The sequence below is a fragment of the Rana temporaria genome, chromosome 1 (assembly GCF_905171775.1).
Source record: "Rana temporaria chromosome 1, aRanTem1.1, whole genome shotgun sequence".
Taxonomy (NCBI): Eukaryota; Metazoa; Chordata; class Amphibia; order Anura; family Ranidae; genus Rana; species Rana temporaria.
This window is the reverse complement of record NC_053489.1, coordinates 280,965,705-280,984,589: the sequence shown is the minus strand read 5'-3', so window position 1 is coordinate 280,984,589 and position 18,885 is coordinate 280,965,705. Positions and strand designations below refer to the sequence as shown.

Genomic DNA, 18,885 nt, shown 5'->3' with positions numbered 1-18,885 from the left:
GGCGTTATTCAGATGGCCGGACATTGAGCGCCGACCATCTGAATAACAGCGGCAGCGGCGAAAATAACATAGATTCGTGCAATGCATGAATCTATGTTATTTGACTCAGTGGCAGTGAGAGCCAGAGGTGGCGGCCTCTATGGACGAACCGCCACTGCAGCATACAGAGACAGGCACTCTGCCTGTCTCTGTATGCCAACTTAAAGCGGGAGTTCACCCATTTGTAAAAAAAAAAAAATTCTCCCCATAGCTTCCTGCTCGTTTGGTCTAGGGGAATCGGCTATTTGTATTAAAATATGAGCAGTACTTACCCGTTTTCGAGCTGCATCTTCTTCCGTCGCTTCCGGGTATGGGTCTTCGGGAGCGGGCGTTCCTTCTTGATTGACAGCCTTCCGAGAGGTTTCCGACGGTCGCATCCATCGCGTCACTCGTAGCCGAAAGAAGCCGAACGTCGGTGCGGCTCTATACTGCGCCTGCGCACCGACGTTCGGCTTCTTTCGGAAAATCGTGACGCGATGGATGCGACCGTCGGAAGCCTCTCGGAAGCCTGTCAATCAAGAAGGAACGCCCATTCCCGAAGCCCATACCCGAAAGCGACGGAGAGGATGCATCTCGTAAACGGGTAAGTACTGCACATATTTTAAAATAAATAGCCGATTCCCCTAGTAAAAACGAGCAGAAATCTAAGGGGGAAAAGTGCCCTCTAAGGGTGAACCCCCGCTTTAAGGGGGACTTTATCAAAACCGGAGGAGTTAAAATCTGGAGCTGTGCATGGAAACCAATCAGCTTCTATCCTTTGCTTGTTCAGTTAAGCTTTAAAAATGAAAGATAAAAGCTGATTGGTTGTTATAAACAACTGCTCCACTTTTCTGGCTACCCTAATTTTGATAAATTGTCTGCATTAAAGTAAGAAAAAAATGTCCCACTAACTGCCCTACCTCCCTCTTTGTGATTTATATTGATATTAGTTTAGGGGCAGCTCGTTGTGGGGTTAAAATCGATTCAGTGAAAATTAGTGATGAACCGCGCACCCTGTAAATAAATATACAATAAAGTGCAAACTGCAATATCAATAAACAACCACTAGATGTCCCTAGTGGATGAATTATACAAATGTGTTGTACAAATTCTTTAAATGCAAATAAATAAATGTGCATTGAGATTGCCACCTAATGTTTCCAGTGAGTGGCAGATAATCAAGTGCAGTGTCCAAAAAACTCCTTCAAATGTGTAATAATAAAAATAGTCCAAAAACTTTTATCAAGTCATTTCCAAAGGTGCAATGATCTCATGTATCTGACAATCAAGTGACTGAAAATCTTCCTCCACCAACACCGATCACTCCGCCTACTCACCAAATTTACATGACCCCCATTACAGGAGTCATATACAGCAAGTGGATCCTAGATGTTCCCGTTGTTCATCTCAGTGATTCAGAAATGAAGCCTCCAGGACCACATAGGAAAGACACCCACTGGATCTCCGGACATCAATAAAGGGAAAGAAACAGGCCCAGATTCTTAAAGACTTACGACGGCGTATCTCCAGATACGCCGTCGTAAGTCCGAATGGCCGCCGTCGTATCTATGCGCCTGATTCATAGAATCAGGCGCATAGATTTGGCCAAGATACGAGCGGCGTAAGTCTCCTACCCTGTCGTATCTTGGGGTGCATATTTACGCTGGCCGCTAGGTGGCGCTTCCGTTGATTTCCGCGTTGAATATGCAAATGAGCTAGATACGCCGATTCACGAACGTACGTGCGCCCGTCACATTTAGTTACGCCGTTTATGTAAGACATACGCCGGCGTAAAGATAAAGCAGGTCTCTAGGTGGCGCAGCCCATGCAAAGTATGGACGTCGGAACAAGTGTATCTTTTTACGTCGTTTGCGTAAATCGTACGCGAATAGGGCTGTGCGTAAGTTACGTTCACGTCATAGGCAGTGTTCAACGTATCTTAGGCATTCTATCCGACGCATGCGCACTGGGATACGTCCACGGACGGCGCATGCGCCGTTCGTTCAAAACGTCATTTACGTGGGGTCATGCTTTATTTACATAAAACACGCCCACCTCTTCACAATTTGAATTAGGCGCGCTTACGCTGGCACATTCACGCTACGCCGCCGTAACTTAGGACGCAAGTGCTTTGTGAATACAGCACTTGCCTCTCTAAGTTGCGGCGCGTAGCGTAAATAAGATACGCTACGCCCGCCAACACTTACGCCGCCCTACGTGAATCTAGGCCATAGTCTCCCACGGTGAAGTACATAGGTCTTTTATTACAAATAAATTGCTAAAAATCCACTTTACAAGTGTACAAAATGTTAAAAATAAGACCTGCTGATGAAACGCGTTGAATGTGGTCGAGCATGACACGTCACTTCCGACCATAGTGGAACATAGACGGCATCCCCACTTTTACTTCCTTTCTTTTTTAACATTTGTACACCCACTGGAAACATTAGGTGGAAATCTCAATGCACATTTATTTATTTGTATAACACATTTGTATAATTCATGCACTAGGGACATCTAGTTCATCACTAATTTCCCCTTCTCAATATATCCAAGAGATTTCCCTTCTCACCCTAACAGTGACACCATGTGATAGACTAGATGCTCCTGTTACCTTGGAGGAACTGCAGAGGGCAGACAGCTCTTTTCCTACCTATAAGGCCCCTGGTGACAATGCTATTCCTATGGAGGTGTATGTTAGATATGGAGAGACAATTCTACCACAACTATTAACCAGTTGCCTACCTTTGGCATCCTACACACGTCCATAAAACCCCAATCCTCTGTACACAGGGCATCTCCTGTATGTCTTGCAGTTTCTTATCTCCCCTTCTCCTGTGCACAGCTCCGTGAGACCTGTTGCCTGTAGAAAGATGATCCTATGACTGGGAGCCAGTCAGAAGCCTTCCACATTGAATGATCGCTCTGACAGCATTCAGTGTAACATTTTAAACCAAAATGTTTTTTGTGTGCGCAGGGAGTTAGTTAACTCTTAGTTAACTGGAACAATTTCATCTCCTGTTCCATGTCTCTATTTTAAATTATTTGCTGGAAAAAATATATTATAAAGCACAATTTATACATTATCTTTAAACATTTACCGTATTTTACGGCGTATAAGACGACTTTTTGGATGCAAAAAAATGCATCCAAAGTCGGGGGTCGTCTTATACGCTGGTGACAGTCTCCGTCTGCTGCGAGCGTCCATGATTTAAAAGCCACTCCTTCTCCTCAGAGTGTCCTGTGATAGGCGGAACACAAATCTTCCCAGCAGCGCCCCTGTTCCGTGTTCCTCCTATCACAGATGCCTTCTCATCCTTGGACGAGAGGACGTCCGTGATAGGCGGAACACAGAACAGAGGGGCTGCTGGGAAAATTTGTGTTCTGCCTATCACAGGACAGTCTGAGGAGAAGGCGCGGCTTTCAAATCATGGACCCACACAGCAGACGGAGACTGTCACCGGCCTGGAAGTCAGAATCAGCAAAACGTGAGTGATGGCACTGTTGGCACAGTGGGGGCAAGTGATGGCACAGTGGGGGCAAGTGATGGCACAGTGGGGGCTTGTAATGTAATGGCAGTGAGGAATGTAATGTAATGGTACAGTGAGATTTGAAAAAAGCCTGTTTCTGTTAGCGGTTCTGGCTACCCCTCAGCTTCCAGAAAGACTAGAAGGAAGGGGGTAGTCTTATATGGCGAGTATATCCCAAAACCAACATTTTTCCTGAAAAATTAGGGGGTCGTCTTATACGCCAGCAAATACGGTACTGTTAAATATACGCAGTTTGGGGTAAATCTGTTTTATTTTAAATCACTTTAAATTACTAATGCATTATGAGAAAAAATAAATATATGCCAAAAAATTTTTTTATTTCTTTTGTAAATACATTTTATTTCTTTTGTTTAGGGTATATCCGTTTTATTTTTAATCGGTAACCACGAGGTAAGTGATACGAGGTAAGTGATATTTCAATGCTCTAGCTTACAGCAATCAATTGATCTAATAAAAAACGAACCTTTAGTGTTCCTTTAACATACTTTGTACGAAAAATGTAATTTTAAAGGGGTTGTAAAGGAATTTTTTTCCCCCCTAAATAGCTTCCTTTACCTTAGTGCAGTCCTCCTTCACTTACCTCATCCTTTGATTTTGCTTTTAAATGTCCTTATTTCTTCTGAGAAATGCTCACTTCCTGTTCTTCTGTCTGTAACTACATACAGTAATGCAAGGCTTTCTCCCTGGTGTGGAGAAAGCCTCTTGAGGGGGAGGGGGCGAGCAGGCAGGTCAGGACACTCTACTTTGCAGATAGAGAAAGGAGCTGTGTGTTAGTGGGCGTCCTGACACTCCTGCTCGCCCCCTCCCCCCTCAAGAGGCTTTCTCCACACCAGGGAGAAAGCCTCGCATTACTGTGTGTAGTTAGACAGAAGAACAGAAAGTGAGAATTTCTCAGAAGAAATAAGGATATATAAAAGCAAAATGGAAGGATTAGGTAAGTGAAGGAGGACTGCACTAAGGTAAAGGAAGCTATTGAGGGGAAAAAATAATTCCTTTACAACCCCTTTAATTTTGCAGTGAATAGAACAAGCAGCGGAATAAAAATAGGATTTTATGCTCACGTAAAATCTCTTTCGCTGAGTTCATGGATGGACACAGCCTTAATCTTGACATAGTGGGAATAGCCTATCTATCTTTAGGAGTGACTAGGCAGAAGTGTTAACTTCAAAGCAGAACCGCCCCGTCCACAGGGCCGTCTTAATAGCATCATGGACCCCTGGGCAAAGTAATGCTCTGGGGCTCCTACAATGGAGGTAGCACATGTAAACAGACATCAAGTAGGTAGGAGGCAGACAAGTGAAGCTTCCCCTTTTGGGTGGAGCTCCGCATCAACTACATGAACAATCATTCTGTACAGCAAAGAAACAGAGGGCAAATTACTACATACATAAAGTAACAAAGCTGTCCAATTGCATATAATATATCTGCTAGATTGAAGCCTCCCCGGCACTCTGACCCCACATATGCCCCCAGCACTCTGATCCCTCTACACCCCAGATATCCCCCCAGCACTCTGACCTATCTACACCCTAAATGTCCCCCCAGCACTCTGACCCCTCTACACCTCAGAAATCCCCCCAGCACTCTGACCCCTCTACATCCCAGATATCCCCCCAGCACTCTGACCCTTCTACATCCCAGATATCCCCCCAGGACTCTGACCCCTCTACACCCTAGATATTTCCCCCAGCACTGTTACCATATACCGTAAGATACCCCTGGTATTGTTACCCCACTACATCCCTGATACCCCCTAGACTGGGGCCTCTCTACATCCCTGATACCTCTAGCACTATAGCCACTCAAGATACCAAAAGCATTGCTACCCCCTATACACCCCAGATCCCCCCCTCAGCATTGTTTTCCCCCATATACCCTTGATATCCCCCAGCACCATTATTCCATCCATGTAGTACCCCCCTTTTCCAGTGGAGATGCAGTGTATGTAAACTTTTGGCTCTGTGCCCACTTCCAGCACTGCACTCACCTATACCATTCAAGCAGGCAGAATGAGGGGCAGAGGAGGGAGCATCCCTCCGGGCATTCCAAGCCCTTGGGTGCAAATAGTGCTGAACTGCTGGGCTCACCATGACACCATCCACAATGCTACTTCCGTAGGCGGGCTCTCAGTGCTGCCGACTCAGCAGCTCCCACTCCAGCTCCTATCCCGCCGGCCTTTGAGTCCCGAGCATTCAAGATGCATGGGGCGGGGTCAGAGCATCACTGGCGCTCCGATCTTGCCCCCTCCCTGCTAGCTGTGAAATAATAGGTATTGTTCTGCACAGCACGACTCACCGCTGCCAGCCTGCCTCTCCTGTGTATCCATCACTCTCAGTGCCATTATGGGGCCCCCAATTTCGGGGCAGCGTGGGCTCAAGGACCAGCTGCTTTGAGGAAAGTGCAGGGGCCCCCATTCAGCTGGGGCCCCTGGGCTGTGCCCAGGTGTGCCCACTCATTAAGACAGCCCTGCCCGCCCAGGGTGCGGTCCCACTGACTATATCCCCTTAGCCTGCACCAAGCAAATCAGTTCGTAGCAAGCAGTACAGACAAAGAGGGGTGGGTGCTGTGTCCATCCATGAACTCAGAGAAAGAGATTTTACGGTGAGCATAAAATCCTATTTTCTCTTTCGTTCATGGATGGACACAGCCTTAATCTTGACATAAGCAGTGTCAAAATGAGGGGTGGGAAGCATAATATTAAACTTCACCCCAAAAGAAAACAGAGCTCCTCAACTGAGGAGTTGTAACTCTAAACAGCCGCCTGCAAAACTTTTGCGGCCAAAGAAGCATCCGAAGATGCACTCACATCAAACTTGTAAAGTTTAGTGAAAGTGTGACCGGGCGACCAGGTCGCCGCCTAAGGCCCCGTACACACGAGAGGATCTATCCGCTGGAATTGATCTGCGGATCAGTTCCAGCGGATAGATCCGCTGGTGTGTACAACCCAGCGGATATTTTTCCACGGATTTTTTTCGGGCCGACCGATTTCCAGCGGATAAAAATTTCTTAGCATGCTAAGAAATCTATCCGCTGGAATCGGCTCCAGCGGATCGATCCGGTGGTCTGTACAGACTCACCGGATCGATCCGTCCGAACCCATCCCTCGCATGCGTCGTAATGATTCGACGCATGCGTGGAATTCCTTATATGACGGCGCGGCACGTCATCGTGATGGGAATTCGGCGCGGATTTCGATCCGATGGTATGTACACTCCATCGGATCAAAATCCTCAGAGGATTTATCCGCGGAAACGGTCCGGAGGACCGTATCCGCGGGATAAATCCTCTCGTGTGTACCCGGCATTACACACCTGGGAAACAGACAATAGATGTCAGAAACCCCAAGAGGCACCATTGCCCTAGTCTAATGCATCGTGATAGGGAGGCGCCCGACCCTTTATAGCGTAAGCCTGATCAGGATCTCTCGGGTCCACCTCGAAATGGTGGCCGATGAGCCCGCTGGGCCCTTCTTGGGACCAGCCACCGAAACAAACCGCGAGTCTGAACTCCGGAATGGAGCCGTAACAGACAAGTATCTTTTCAGAGCTCAAACAGCATGCGAGGAATGCCACGTCGTCTCCTTAGGATTCGACGGATGAGGACACAAGTATGGCAGTACAATGTCTTCCTTGAGATGGAAGGTCGAAATCACATTAGGAAGAAAAAAGGCTGCAGATGCAGCACCACCTTATCCTTGTGGAAGATCAATAGGGAGCCTTTCATGACAAGGCTGCCAGCTCAGAACCCGTCTTAACTGACCTAACAGCCACCAAAAGGACCACTTTCTGAGAAAGTGTCAGTCAACAAGGGAACTTCCCTAATGTTCTCAAACGGTGGTTCTGAGGCACCTAGAGGTCATGGCGTTAAAGCCATTGACTGTAAGGCAGGATGACCTATAGGATCTTGCGACAGCAGGTCCTCTCGTAGCGGTAGACGCCAAGGTGCGTCTGCTATTCAAACCCCACGGAGGTAGTGGAGGACGGACCGGAGGGGCCACATGCCGAACCCCCTGTACAAATGTTCTCACTAGAGAGTGAGTCGCCAGGGGTCGCTGAAAGAAAACAGCCAGGGCAGATATCTGCCCCTTAATCGTGCTTAAGCAAGCTTTTTGGTCCACCCCGCGCTGTAAGAACAGCAGGACACTATATGAGTCAGAGGATTCCACTTAATTTCCTCGCAAAGGGCTAAGTAAGCTCTCCGAGTGCGATAATAAATCCTCCTAGAGGATAACTTCCTAGCCTTCCTCATGGTAGGAATCACAGAATCCGACAGGCCCCGGTCTCTTAGTACCTGACTTTCAATAGCCATGCCGTTAAGCCATCGACTGTAAAGCAGGATGCAGTATGGGACCTTGTGACAGCAGGTCCTCTCTCAGCGGTAGACGCCAAGGGACGTCTGCTACTAGCCACACTAGATCGGCGTACCAAGGACACCAAGGCCAATCCAGAGCAATTAGGATCATAGGAATCCCCTCTGCCTCCACTCTGCGCAGCAGAAGAGGCAGGAGCTTTAGAGGAGGGAAGGCATAGATTAGCCGGTACTGACTCCACGGCGCCACTAACGCATCTGTCGCGTCCACCCATGGGTCACTTGACCAGGCCACAAACCTCAATACCTTCCGATTGAGTCGAGACGCCAGGAAATCTACATCTGGCCTGCCCCATCTTGGGCAAAGGAGCAGAAACACCTCCGGGTGCAAAGACCATTCTCTTTGGTCCAGCATCTGGCGACACATGTAGTCCGCCTGCCAGTCTTCCACACCCGGAATGTATATGGCCAACAATGCCGGTATGCTCCCTTCTGCCCACCTTAGGATATGAGCAACTTCTGACGCTGCAGCTGAGCTACTTGTTCCTCCTTGATGGTTGACATATGCCACTGCTGTGGCGTTGTCCGACTGGATCCTGACTGGACGCCCTCGTAGCCTCTGAGACCACATGAAGAGGCACAGCCTGATCGCCCGAAGCTCCAGGACCTTGATCGGCAAATGGGAACCCTCTGGAGACCAGCTACCCTGGGTCGACTGAACCCCCCAGACTCCCCCACCGGTAAGGCTGGCGTCCGTCGTGATGACTATCCAGTGAAAGAAAGGAACGACTTTCCGGACAGAAGTGCCGGTGAGGTCAGCCACCAACAAGGGAGGCCCTGACCAAGTGGCTCACCCTGATTAGATAATCCAGGGATGATGAGCACTTGTCAGAATTTCCTTCTGTAGCACTTGCGCAAGAGATTACGCCTATGGTACCGCCTCGAAGGAGGCCACCATGAGGCCTGAGACTTGCATGCAAAAGCAGAGTGACGACCCTTCTGGGATGTCAACTACCACACCGCAGCCCGAAGGGTCTGCAACTTTTCCACAGGGAAGCAAACCTTTGCCTCTGAGGAGTCCAGAATCAATCCCAGATATACTAGGCATTGAGTCGTTACCATTACTGATTTCTGAATGTTCAGTAGCCACCCAAGTGTCTGAAGGTCTGATGTTATAGACACACTCACCTCTAATTCTGAGGCTGAAGCGGCCCTCAGAAGCAGGTCGTCCAAGTAGCCCACGACAGCGATGCTACGTTGTCTTAGTAGGGCGAGAATTGTGGTAAGCACCTTGGTGAACACCCTTGGTGTCGATGCCAGGCCAAAGGGGAGAGCCACAAATTAATAGTGGTCTTCCCCGACCGCAAAGCGCAGAAGTCTCTGATGGTTTGTGCATATGGGGACATGTAAATAGGCATCCCTGATGTCCAAGGATGCCAGAAAGTCCCCCGACTGGAGGGCAGTGACGACAGAGCGAATCGATTCCATCCGGAATCTTGTACCTTCATGAAGCAATTGAAGGCCCTGAGGTCCAGAATTGGGCGAACTTTTGGTTCTTTGGTACTATGAACAGATTGGAGTAAAATCCCTGAAACCGATCCTGTACTGGGACAGGAAAAACCACCCAGTGTTTCAGCAGGTCTTAAACTGCCCCAAAAGGGCTCCCTGACGAGTCGGTTGTAGCTGGCGGTTGGAGGGGAAAAAAATCAGTTTGGTGGGCAAGATAGAAGTTCTATCTTGTACCCTGAAGACACTACTTTGCAAACCCACCGGTCGGGGACCTGAGATGTCCACCGGGTCACAAATTCGCAAAGACGTCCTCCCCACCTGAGAGATGGGTGGGGTCAAACCTTTATGCGGACGTAGCTTTGTCTGCAGGTTTGTTGAGTTTGCGAAACCAGGGACGTTTCAGTCCCTGAGCAGGCGCTTTATCGGCCTGTGGTCTTTTACCCGCCGTACTGGGTGGACGAAAAAAAAAACCTCCTGTAGCATCTTTAATTATGTCATCCAGGGGAGGGCAAGTCCATCAGGGCTTTCTTGGAAGATTGGTTGGCGGACCAAATCTTAACCAAAGTAGACGGCGTAACGCCACCGCCTGACCTGAAGCTCTGGCCAGCAGAGGAATAGTGACCAAGGCCTTGTACTAGTAGGTCAGCTAGGGCTACCTCGTTCGAGGAAGCCTGATGCTTCTAACCCATAGAGCAGCATCTTTGCCCCTTCCGTGCGTGTCTGAGACACCAGGGCCCCAATTATGGTTGGGCATACCGTCAACACACTACCGTGTACAGGTTGCGGGTGATCGCCTCAGCCTTCTCGTCCGCAGAGTCTTTGAAGGCGGGAGCCCCCTCCACTGGTATGGTGGAGCTTGTTTAATCTGGACACAGGAGGGTCTACTATCGGGGGCGAGGTCCATCTTTTCAAGAAACTCTCTTAAAGAGGGTTTCCGGTCCGCATCTTCAGATACCTCAGGGTCATGAGTGCTAGCTGGACCCGACAACGCATCTGAGTTGTCCCCAGCAGATGGCGGAGGAAGGGGGCGCTTTCTAGCCCCTATAAATAAATAAATAAAAAATCCAAAAAATGAATCCAAACTAAAAGCCTCCAAGCCATGGGCCTGAAGAGAGCCATGTCTTCTCCTTAGACTAGGCAGAAAAAACTGATTTGCTTGGTGCAGGGCGGTTCTGCTAACACTTCTGCCTAGTCACTCCTAAAGATAGATAGGCTATTCCCACTATGTCAAGATTAAGGCTGTGTCCATCTATGAAGGAAGAATGTGGAGAATGTGACTGGATGTGGCTGGATATCCCTGGACTCCCAGGCCCCAGGGAACTTGTTTGTCAGAGAGATGACACTACCTTTGTTGGTTAAGTTTTTTTTTTATTGACTTGCACTGTCATGGACTATAGAACTATTTGTGTATTTTAAATAACACTTTCCTGATTAAAGAAAGTAATATACAAAGCAATGCAAACAGTGGAAATCAGGATAAGGGCCCCACAGTACTTGACTTCATAGATCTGGAGTACAGTAACACATTTGCACAATAGGAGCTGCAAGATCAGATGCCGAAGGCCTCTTGGAATTGCAGTTATACATCATTATACTGCAATTGTGACTTGTGCTCCAAATACATGGGGCTAGATCCAGCAAGAATTTACGCCGGCGTATCTATAGATACGCCGCGTAAATTTAAAGCTGCGCCGGCGTATCTTCTTTCTGTATTCAGAAAGCAAGATACGCCGAAATTAGGCTAATATCCGACTGGCGTAAGTCTCTTACACCGTCGTATCTTAGGGTGCATATTTACGCTGGCCGCTAGGTGGCACTTCCGTCGTTTTCGGCGGAGAATATGCAAATGACCTAGATACGCCGATTCACAAACGTACGTACGTGCAAATTTTTTAGGTCGTTTGCGTAACGTTGCTCCTGCTTCGTAACGTAACGTACGCAATGTTAAGTATGGACGTCGTTCCCGCGTCGAATTTTGAATTTTTTACGTCGTTCGCGAATAGGGCTGGACGTAATTTACGTTCACGTCGAAAGCAATGACGAATTGCAGCGGAAATTCGAGCATGCGCACTGGGATTCTTTCACGAACGGCGCATGCGCCGTTTGTAAAAAACGTAAAATACGCGGGGTCAACAATAATTTGAATAAAACACGCCCACATCATCCCCATTTGAATTAGGCGGGCTTACGCCGGCCCACATACGTTACGCCGCCGTAACTTAGGGCGCAAGTTCTTTATGAATACGGAACTTGCGCCCTAATTTGTGGCGTAACGTATCGGAGATATGTTACGCCCGCACTAAATTACGCAGGGCTACCTGAATCTAGCCCATGTTGTATTTAAATAGTGCACATATGTAATACCTGGTAATGCATGTATTATATGCTCTGACATAATGAAATATATTTGGTTTAAGACACTTTAATAAAGAAAATTGCCTAGTATTTTAATAAAGTTGATTTAATAAATAAAAAATATGACATGTTATAATTATCATATATGTCTTCCATGTTAGTGTTTTAGGCCTCATGCATATTGGACGTTTTGCAGCTGCTTCTAGGCACGCCAGGCATTTTTTCCCCCCTGCTTTTAAACGCCCCTCTATGTTAGCCTATGAGTCCATGCTCACATAGGTCTAGATTCAGCAATAATTTACGCCGCGTAAATTCAAAGCTGCGCCGGCGTATCTTTTTTTCTGTATTTAGAAAGCAAGATACGCCGACATTAGCCTAAGATCCGACTGGCGTAAGTCTCTTACATCGTCATATCTTAAGGTCTATATTTACGCTGGCCGCTAGGTGGCGCTTTCGTCGTTTTCGAGGTAGAATAAGCAAATTACCTAGATACGCCGATTCACAAATTTACGTACGGCCGGCGCTATTTTTTTACGCCGTTTACGTTAGGCTTTTTCGGCATAAGGTTGCTCCTGCTATTAGGAGGCGTACGCAATGTTAAGTATGGACGTCATTGCCGCGTCAAATTTTTAATTTGTTTACGTCGTTTGCGTATAGGGCTGGACATAATTTACGTCCACGTCGAAACCAATGACGTCCTTGCGGCGTACTTTGGAGCAATGCACACTGGGAAATTCCACGGACGGCGCATGCGCCGTTCGAGAAAAACGTCAATCACGTCGGGTCACCAAGAATTAACATAAAACACGCCCCCTCATCCTCATTTGAATTACGCGCGCTTACGCCGGCCCCATTTACGCTACGCCGCCGTAACTTAGAAGGCAAGTGCTTTGTGAATACAGCACTTGCCTCTCTAACTTATGGTGGCGTAGCGTAAATACGATACTCTGCGCCGCCGTAACAATGCGCGCCCCTACCTGAATCTAGCCCATCGGTTTTTATCAGCCTTTGGTGACAGGGGCTTTTAGAGGCAGGTAAAAAAAAACACTGCCAATGCGTCCAGGAGTAACAAAGTTTTGGCAGAAAAAAAAGGCATCTAAACGTGTCTAAATGCATCTAGTTTAGTGCTTGACCGTTCATTAATTTCAATTAAATTATTATTCTGGCCAATAAAATGAATAAACGCCCATCTCTTGATGTTTGTAAACGTGCCTAAAAGCTAGTAAAAGCTTGAGGCTCCATTCACACCATGGCGTCCCGTTTTGCGGGCGGAAGCGCCACAAATCGCGGGATGCTCTTGTGATCCCTGCTATTTTGAATGGCACCAAATCACAGTGCGATTTTGCCACGACTGTCACCCGACAAATTGTGGTAAAAATGCCCACACTTATTTTGGGCGTTGGGCGTCCTGTAATTCTGTTTGTGTGTTTCTACCATGATTAGTCAGGCGACAATCGTGCCTCGATTTGGTGCCATTCAAAATAGCATGGATCACAAGGGCGTCCTGCGATTTGTGGCGTTTCCGCCCGCAAAACACAACGCCATCATGTGAATGGAGACTGAGACATTTACAAGCGTCAGGATTTATTATTTTTTTTTTGCAGAAACGCTGCTGCCTTCTAGGCTTCTAGGTGAGTTTGCAAAACGTCCTGAGAGCATGAGGCCTAAATATTATACAAAAATATTACACTGGTAAATCAATTGTCTTGTACTATTGTTATATTCTGTTGTGAGTACAACTGACACCTGGTAACACTGTAATATAGTAAAGGTTTTCTTTTGTGTGCCGTTGTTCAAATTTGCATCTTCCATCTCTTTATTAAGATGCAAGTTGCTGAGCTGCAAAAAAAATACAATAAATATTAAATACATTATTTAACAAAAGTAGCAATGACATGTCTGTGAATATACAGTATTTCAATTGAAAAGTCAAATAAGTGCAGAAAAGTAATCAGTATACATACTGTATATAAAGAAAGAGCTGCGCCAGTAAGAGTTATTTTAAGCAATCCACAAGGAAGAGAAAATAACTAATGATATATAGCAATTCCAAGGATAACTATCGGTGCCAATATATCATAAAAAGCAAAAAGGTCACAGAAGGACCATAGGCTGTAAAAGTCCAAACGTCCAATAGGATGACACCACAGTGCTTGAAACCGAAGTGCCCCACCACTATAAATAAATTGGGCGCTTACCAGAAGCAAGCCAAAAAGCACAGCAGCCTTTGGCTTGCGTGCTGTATGTAGATGGAACTCAGACACAATGCGGACACCCAGGACACTCCTCCGGTATACCGTACCCTCTTATGCTATGTTGAAAGCTCCGTAGCAATATGGATTTGCTTAGTATTGTTGTAATTCTTTTTGTTCTTTAGAATGACATCACTGCCCAGATCTCCCCTGATTTACAGTACACTCTCGTTGCTTGTCTGTCTGTCTGTTATCAGGACTTTCAACGTCATACATACTGTATGCTTGATGGTCTACCCTAAAGACTAAAGGCCCATACACATGATCAGAAAATCTTACAATAAAAACACCATCCATATCTCTCTCTCTTTCAGCAGGCAGCCAGCCATACCTGCCTGAGGGACAGCAGCAGCAGGCAGCCAGCCATACCTGCCTGGGGGACAGCAGGCAGCCAGCCATACCTGCCTGGGGGACAGCAGGCAGCCAGCCATACCCGCCTGGGGGACAGCAGGCAGCCAGCCATACCCGCCTGGGGGACAGCAGGCAGCCAGCCATACCTGCCTAGGGGACAGCAGTCAGCCATACGCACCTGGGGGACAGCAGCAGCCAGCCATACCCACCTGGGGGACAGCAGCAGGCAGTCAGCCATACTCACCTGGGGGACATTGGTAGCCAGCCATATCCACCTGGGGGACAGCGGCAGCCAGCCATACCCACCTGGGGGACAGCGGCAGCCAGCCATACCCACCTGGGGGACAGCGGCAGCCAGCCATACCCACCTGGGGGACAGTGGCAGCCAGCCAGCCATACCCACCTGGGGGACAGCGGCAGGCAGTTAGCCATACCCCCCTGGGGGACAGCAGCAGGCAGTTAGCCATACTCCCCTGGGGGACAGCAGCAGGCAGTCAGCCATACCCCCCTGGGGGACAGCAGCAGGCAGTCAGCCATACCCCCCTGGGGGACAGCAGCAGGCAGTCAGCCATACCCACCTGGGGGACAGCAGCAGGCAGTCAGCCATACCCACCTGAGGAATGCCAAGGGAAAAACCAAGCCTCCTTACCGACCACCCTACAGAACAACCAATTAACCTGTTTAACAGTATGCGTTAAAAACAGGGGTTTTGTCCGCACGCATTTGCAAACGCATGCGTGAGCCACAGAGCCGCACCAAGGCACCCTGTAATCTGTGGTCCTAACACTAAACAATGAGCGTCCCCACAGTGGAGGCACATGCATTCTGATGGATAGATAGGGGCAGGTGGACTGAAGGGGAGCCACCCCTCCTTAAAGGTACAGGAGCACACCAAACACCAAGCATATAGCACAATGGCTGCAACGGTGTTGGTGCACTGCTGGACCAATACAAGCACCACAGGTGAAACATAAACGTGTCCACCGCCCCCATCTATAGCTGGCAATCGCAGTAAGTGGCATTGGAAGGCTAAAGCAGATAACAACAAAACCTGGGGAATGCCCAGGGAAAAACCAAGCCTCCTTACCGACCAGCCTTCCTGCATCAGAGTATGTGCCTTGCTGCAGAACAGCCTATTAATTTGAGAATGAACTGCCTACCACCCCTCAATAGCACCAAAGTGCATGGGCCTTTTTTTAATTTTATTTTTTAATGCCGCTGCATCAAAATGCATGGTGTTTTTGTTAGCATGCATTTTTATTTTTGTTTTTTTTATTTTATTTACACACACACATATGTATATGTATATATATATATATATATATATATATATATATATATATAGATATATATATATATATATATATATATATATATATATATATATATATATAAAATTATGTGTGTGTGTAAATAAAAAAAAAATCACAAAAATGCATGCTAACAAAAGCACCATGCATTTTTTTTAAGAATCGTGATCTTCATTTTAAGCAAAAGAGTCGTGATTCTAATTTTTCCCAGAATCGTGCAGCTCTACTGCCTTTAGGAATTAATATGAGAAACACCAGCAAATCAATTGACCTAGCTTTAGGTGCACACTGTACAGAGGACACAGACAGTACACCACGTGAAAATACTGCAGCTAGCACAACCACCTGCCTGCCTGTCAGTAAATTAGGAAGAGCGGATTTAGCTAAACTCAATACAGTGTATAAATATATATACAACACCTGGGATGCATATACAGTGAGGAAAATAAGTATTTGAACACCCTGCTATTTTGCAAGTTCTCCCACTTGGAAATAATGGAGGGGTCTGAAATTGTTATCGTAGGTGCATGTCCACTGTGAGAGACATAATCAAAAAAAAAATCCAGAAATCACAATGTATGATTTTTTTAACTATTTATTTGTATGATACAGCTGCAAATAAGTATTTGAACACCTGAGAAAATCAATGTTAATATTTGGTACAGTAGCCTTTGTTTGCAATTACAGAGGTCAAACGTTTCTTGTAGTTTTTCACCAGGTTTGCACACACTGGAGGAGGGATTTTGGCCCACTCCTCCACACAGATCTTCTCTAGATCAGTCAGGTTTCGGGGCTGTCGCTGAGAAACATGGAGTTTGAGCTCCCTCCAAAGATTCTCTATTGGGTTTAGGTCTGGAGACTGGCTAGGCCACGCCAGAACCTTGATATGCTTCTTACAGAGCCACTCCTTGGTTATCCTGGCCGTGTGCTTCGGGTCATTGTCATGTTGGAAGACCCAGCCTCGACCCATCTTCAAAGCTCTAACTGAGGGAAGGAGGTTGTTGCCCAAAATCTCGCAATACATGGCCCCGGTCATCCTCTCCTTAATACAGTGCAGTCGCCCTGTCCCATGTGCAGAAAAACACCCCCAAAGCATGATGCTACCACCCCCATGCTTCACAGTAGGGATGGTGTTCTTGGGATGGTACTCATCATTCTTCTTCCTCCAAACACGGTTAGTGGAATTATGACCAAAAAGTTCTATTTTGGTCTCATCTGACCACATGACTTTCTCCCATGACTCCTCTGGATCATCCAAATGGTCATTGGCAAACTTAAGACGGGCCTTGACATGTGCTGGTTTAAGCAGGGGAACCTTCCGTGCCATGCATGATTTCAAACCATGACGTCTTAGTGTATTACCAACAGTAACCTTGGAAACGGTGGTCCCAGCTCTTTTCAGGTCATTGACCAGCTCCTCCCGTGTAGTCCTGGGCTGATTTCTCACCTTTCTTAGGATCATTGAGACCCCACGAGGTGAGATTTTGCATGGAGCCCCAGTCCGAGGGAGATTGACAGTCATGTTTAGCTTCTTCCATTTTCTAATGATTGCTCCAACAGTGGACCTTTTTTCACCAAGCTGCTTGGCAATTTCCCCGGAGCCCTTTCCAGCCTTGTGGAGGTGTACAATTTTGTCTCTAGTGTCTTTGGACAGCTCTTTGGTCTTGGCCATGTTAGTAGTTGGATTCTTACTGATTGTATGGGGTGGACAGGTGTCTTTATGCAGCTAATGACCTCAAACAGGTGCATCTAATTTAGGATAATAAATGGAGTGGAGGTGGACATTTTAAAGGCAGACTAACAGGTCTTTGAGGCTCAGAATTCTAGCTGATAGACAGGTGTTCAAATACTTATTTGCAGCTGTATCATACAAATAAATAGTTAAAAAATCATAAATTGTGATTTCTGGAATATTTTTTTTGATTATGTCTCTCACAGTGGACATGCACCTACGATGACAATTTCAGACCCCTCCATGATTTCCAAGTGGGAGAACTTACAAAATAGCAGGGTGTTCAAATACTTATTTTCCTCACTGTATATCCTCTACACACTGTAACTCTAACTGACTAGCCTGCCTGCTCTATCTAACTCCAAAAAATGACACTCTCCCTCTCTCTGTAAACCACCAACACACTACACAAGGCCGACTTCCAGGCAGCATTATATAGTGTGGGGCGTGTACTAAACCCCCTGAGCCATAATTAACCAAAGCCACCCTGGCTTTGGCCAATTATGGCTCTTTGGGCCAAATTCTCAAAAAGTCTGCCTAACTTAAATTTCAGCAGTTAAAGCGGTAGTTCACCCCCCCCCCCCTGACACATTATACCATCGAGACAGGCATTGTAGCGCGAGCTACAGTATGCCTGTCCCGATTTTTTAAACCCCGGACTCACCTTGTAATCGGACATCGTAGATTTCGGCTCCCGCGGGGAATGGGCGTGCCTATGGAGAGGGAGGATGATTGACGGCCGGCCCTGGCACGTCACTCTCCCCGAAGACAGCCGGAGTAGGTCTCGGCTCTTCACGGCGCCTGCGCACAGGCTATGCGCACGCGTCGTGAAGACCAAGCCTATTTCGGCTATTTCCGGAGAAGCGTGACGCGCCAGAGCCGGCCGTCAATCATCCTCTGTCTCCATAGGCACGCCCATTCCCCGGTATCTTCGATGTACGACTACAAGGTGAGTACGGGGGTAAAAAATTCGGGACAGGCATACTGTAGCTCACGCTACAATGCCTGATTTTAAGGTAAAAGAAAAAAAACATTTTTTTTTTTCGTCGATAGGGTGAACCCCCGCTTTAAGTTACACTGACTTAAAATTTCTACCTAAGTTCCCGATCGTCAAAGCACTTAGGTAGAAATTTCAGGCCGTGTAACTTAAGTGCCGCCGTCGTAAGGCGGTCCTCCTCTCCTGGGGGCGTTTAAAATTTAAATGAGGCGCGCTCCCGCGCCGGCCGTACTGCGCATGCGTGTGACGTAATTTTCCCGACGTGCAGCGCGCGAACGTAATTAACGCCGGGCGGCTTTGAGAATTTCGACGGGACACTAAAGTTGCGACGGGTGAAAAAAAAAGACGCGCCGGGAAAACAAATAATTATAAAAAAAAATGACAGCGTCGCTCAGCATGCATTCCTGAGAGGGAGAACTCCATGCCAATTTTCAAAGAAAAAAACGGCATGGGTTCCCCCCCCAGGAGCATACCAGGCCCTTAGGTCTGGTATGGGTTGTAA

General features: G+C 47.2%; 1 protein-coding gene across 5 annotated transcripts in view; it reads right to left on the bottom strand.

Moving 5' to 3' along the window:
• Positions 1-13,513: 13,513 nt before the first annotated feature.
• NMRK1 (nicotinamide riboside kinase 1) overlaps positions 13,514-18,885 on the bottom strand; it is a 60,668-nt gene continuing 55,296 nt past the window's right edge. For all 5 annotated transcript variants that reach the window (XM_040356113.1, XM_040356147.1, XM_040356121.1 and 2 more), the window contains one exon: positions 13,514-13,580. In XM_040356113.1, the coding sequence (XP_040212047.1) occupies positions 13,561-13,580 (20 nt within the window). In that variant the 3' untranslated portion in view covers positions 13,514-13,560. The remainder of the gene's footprint in view (positions 13,581-18,885) is intronic.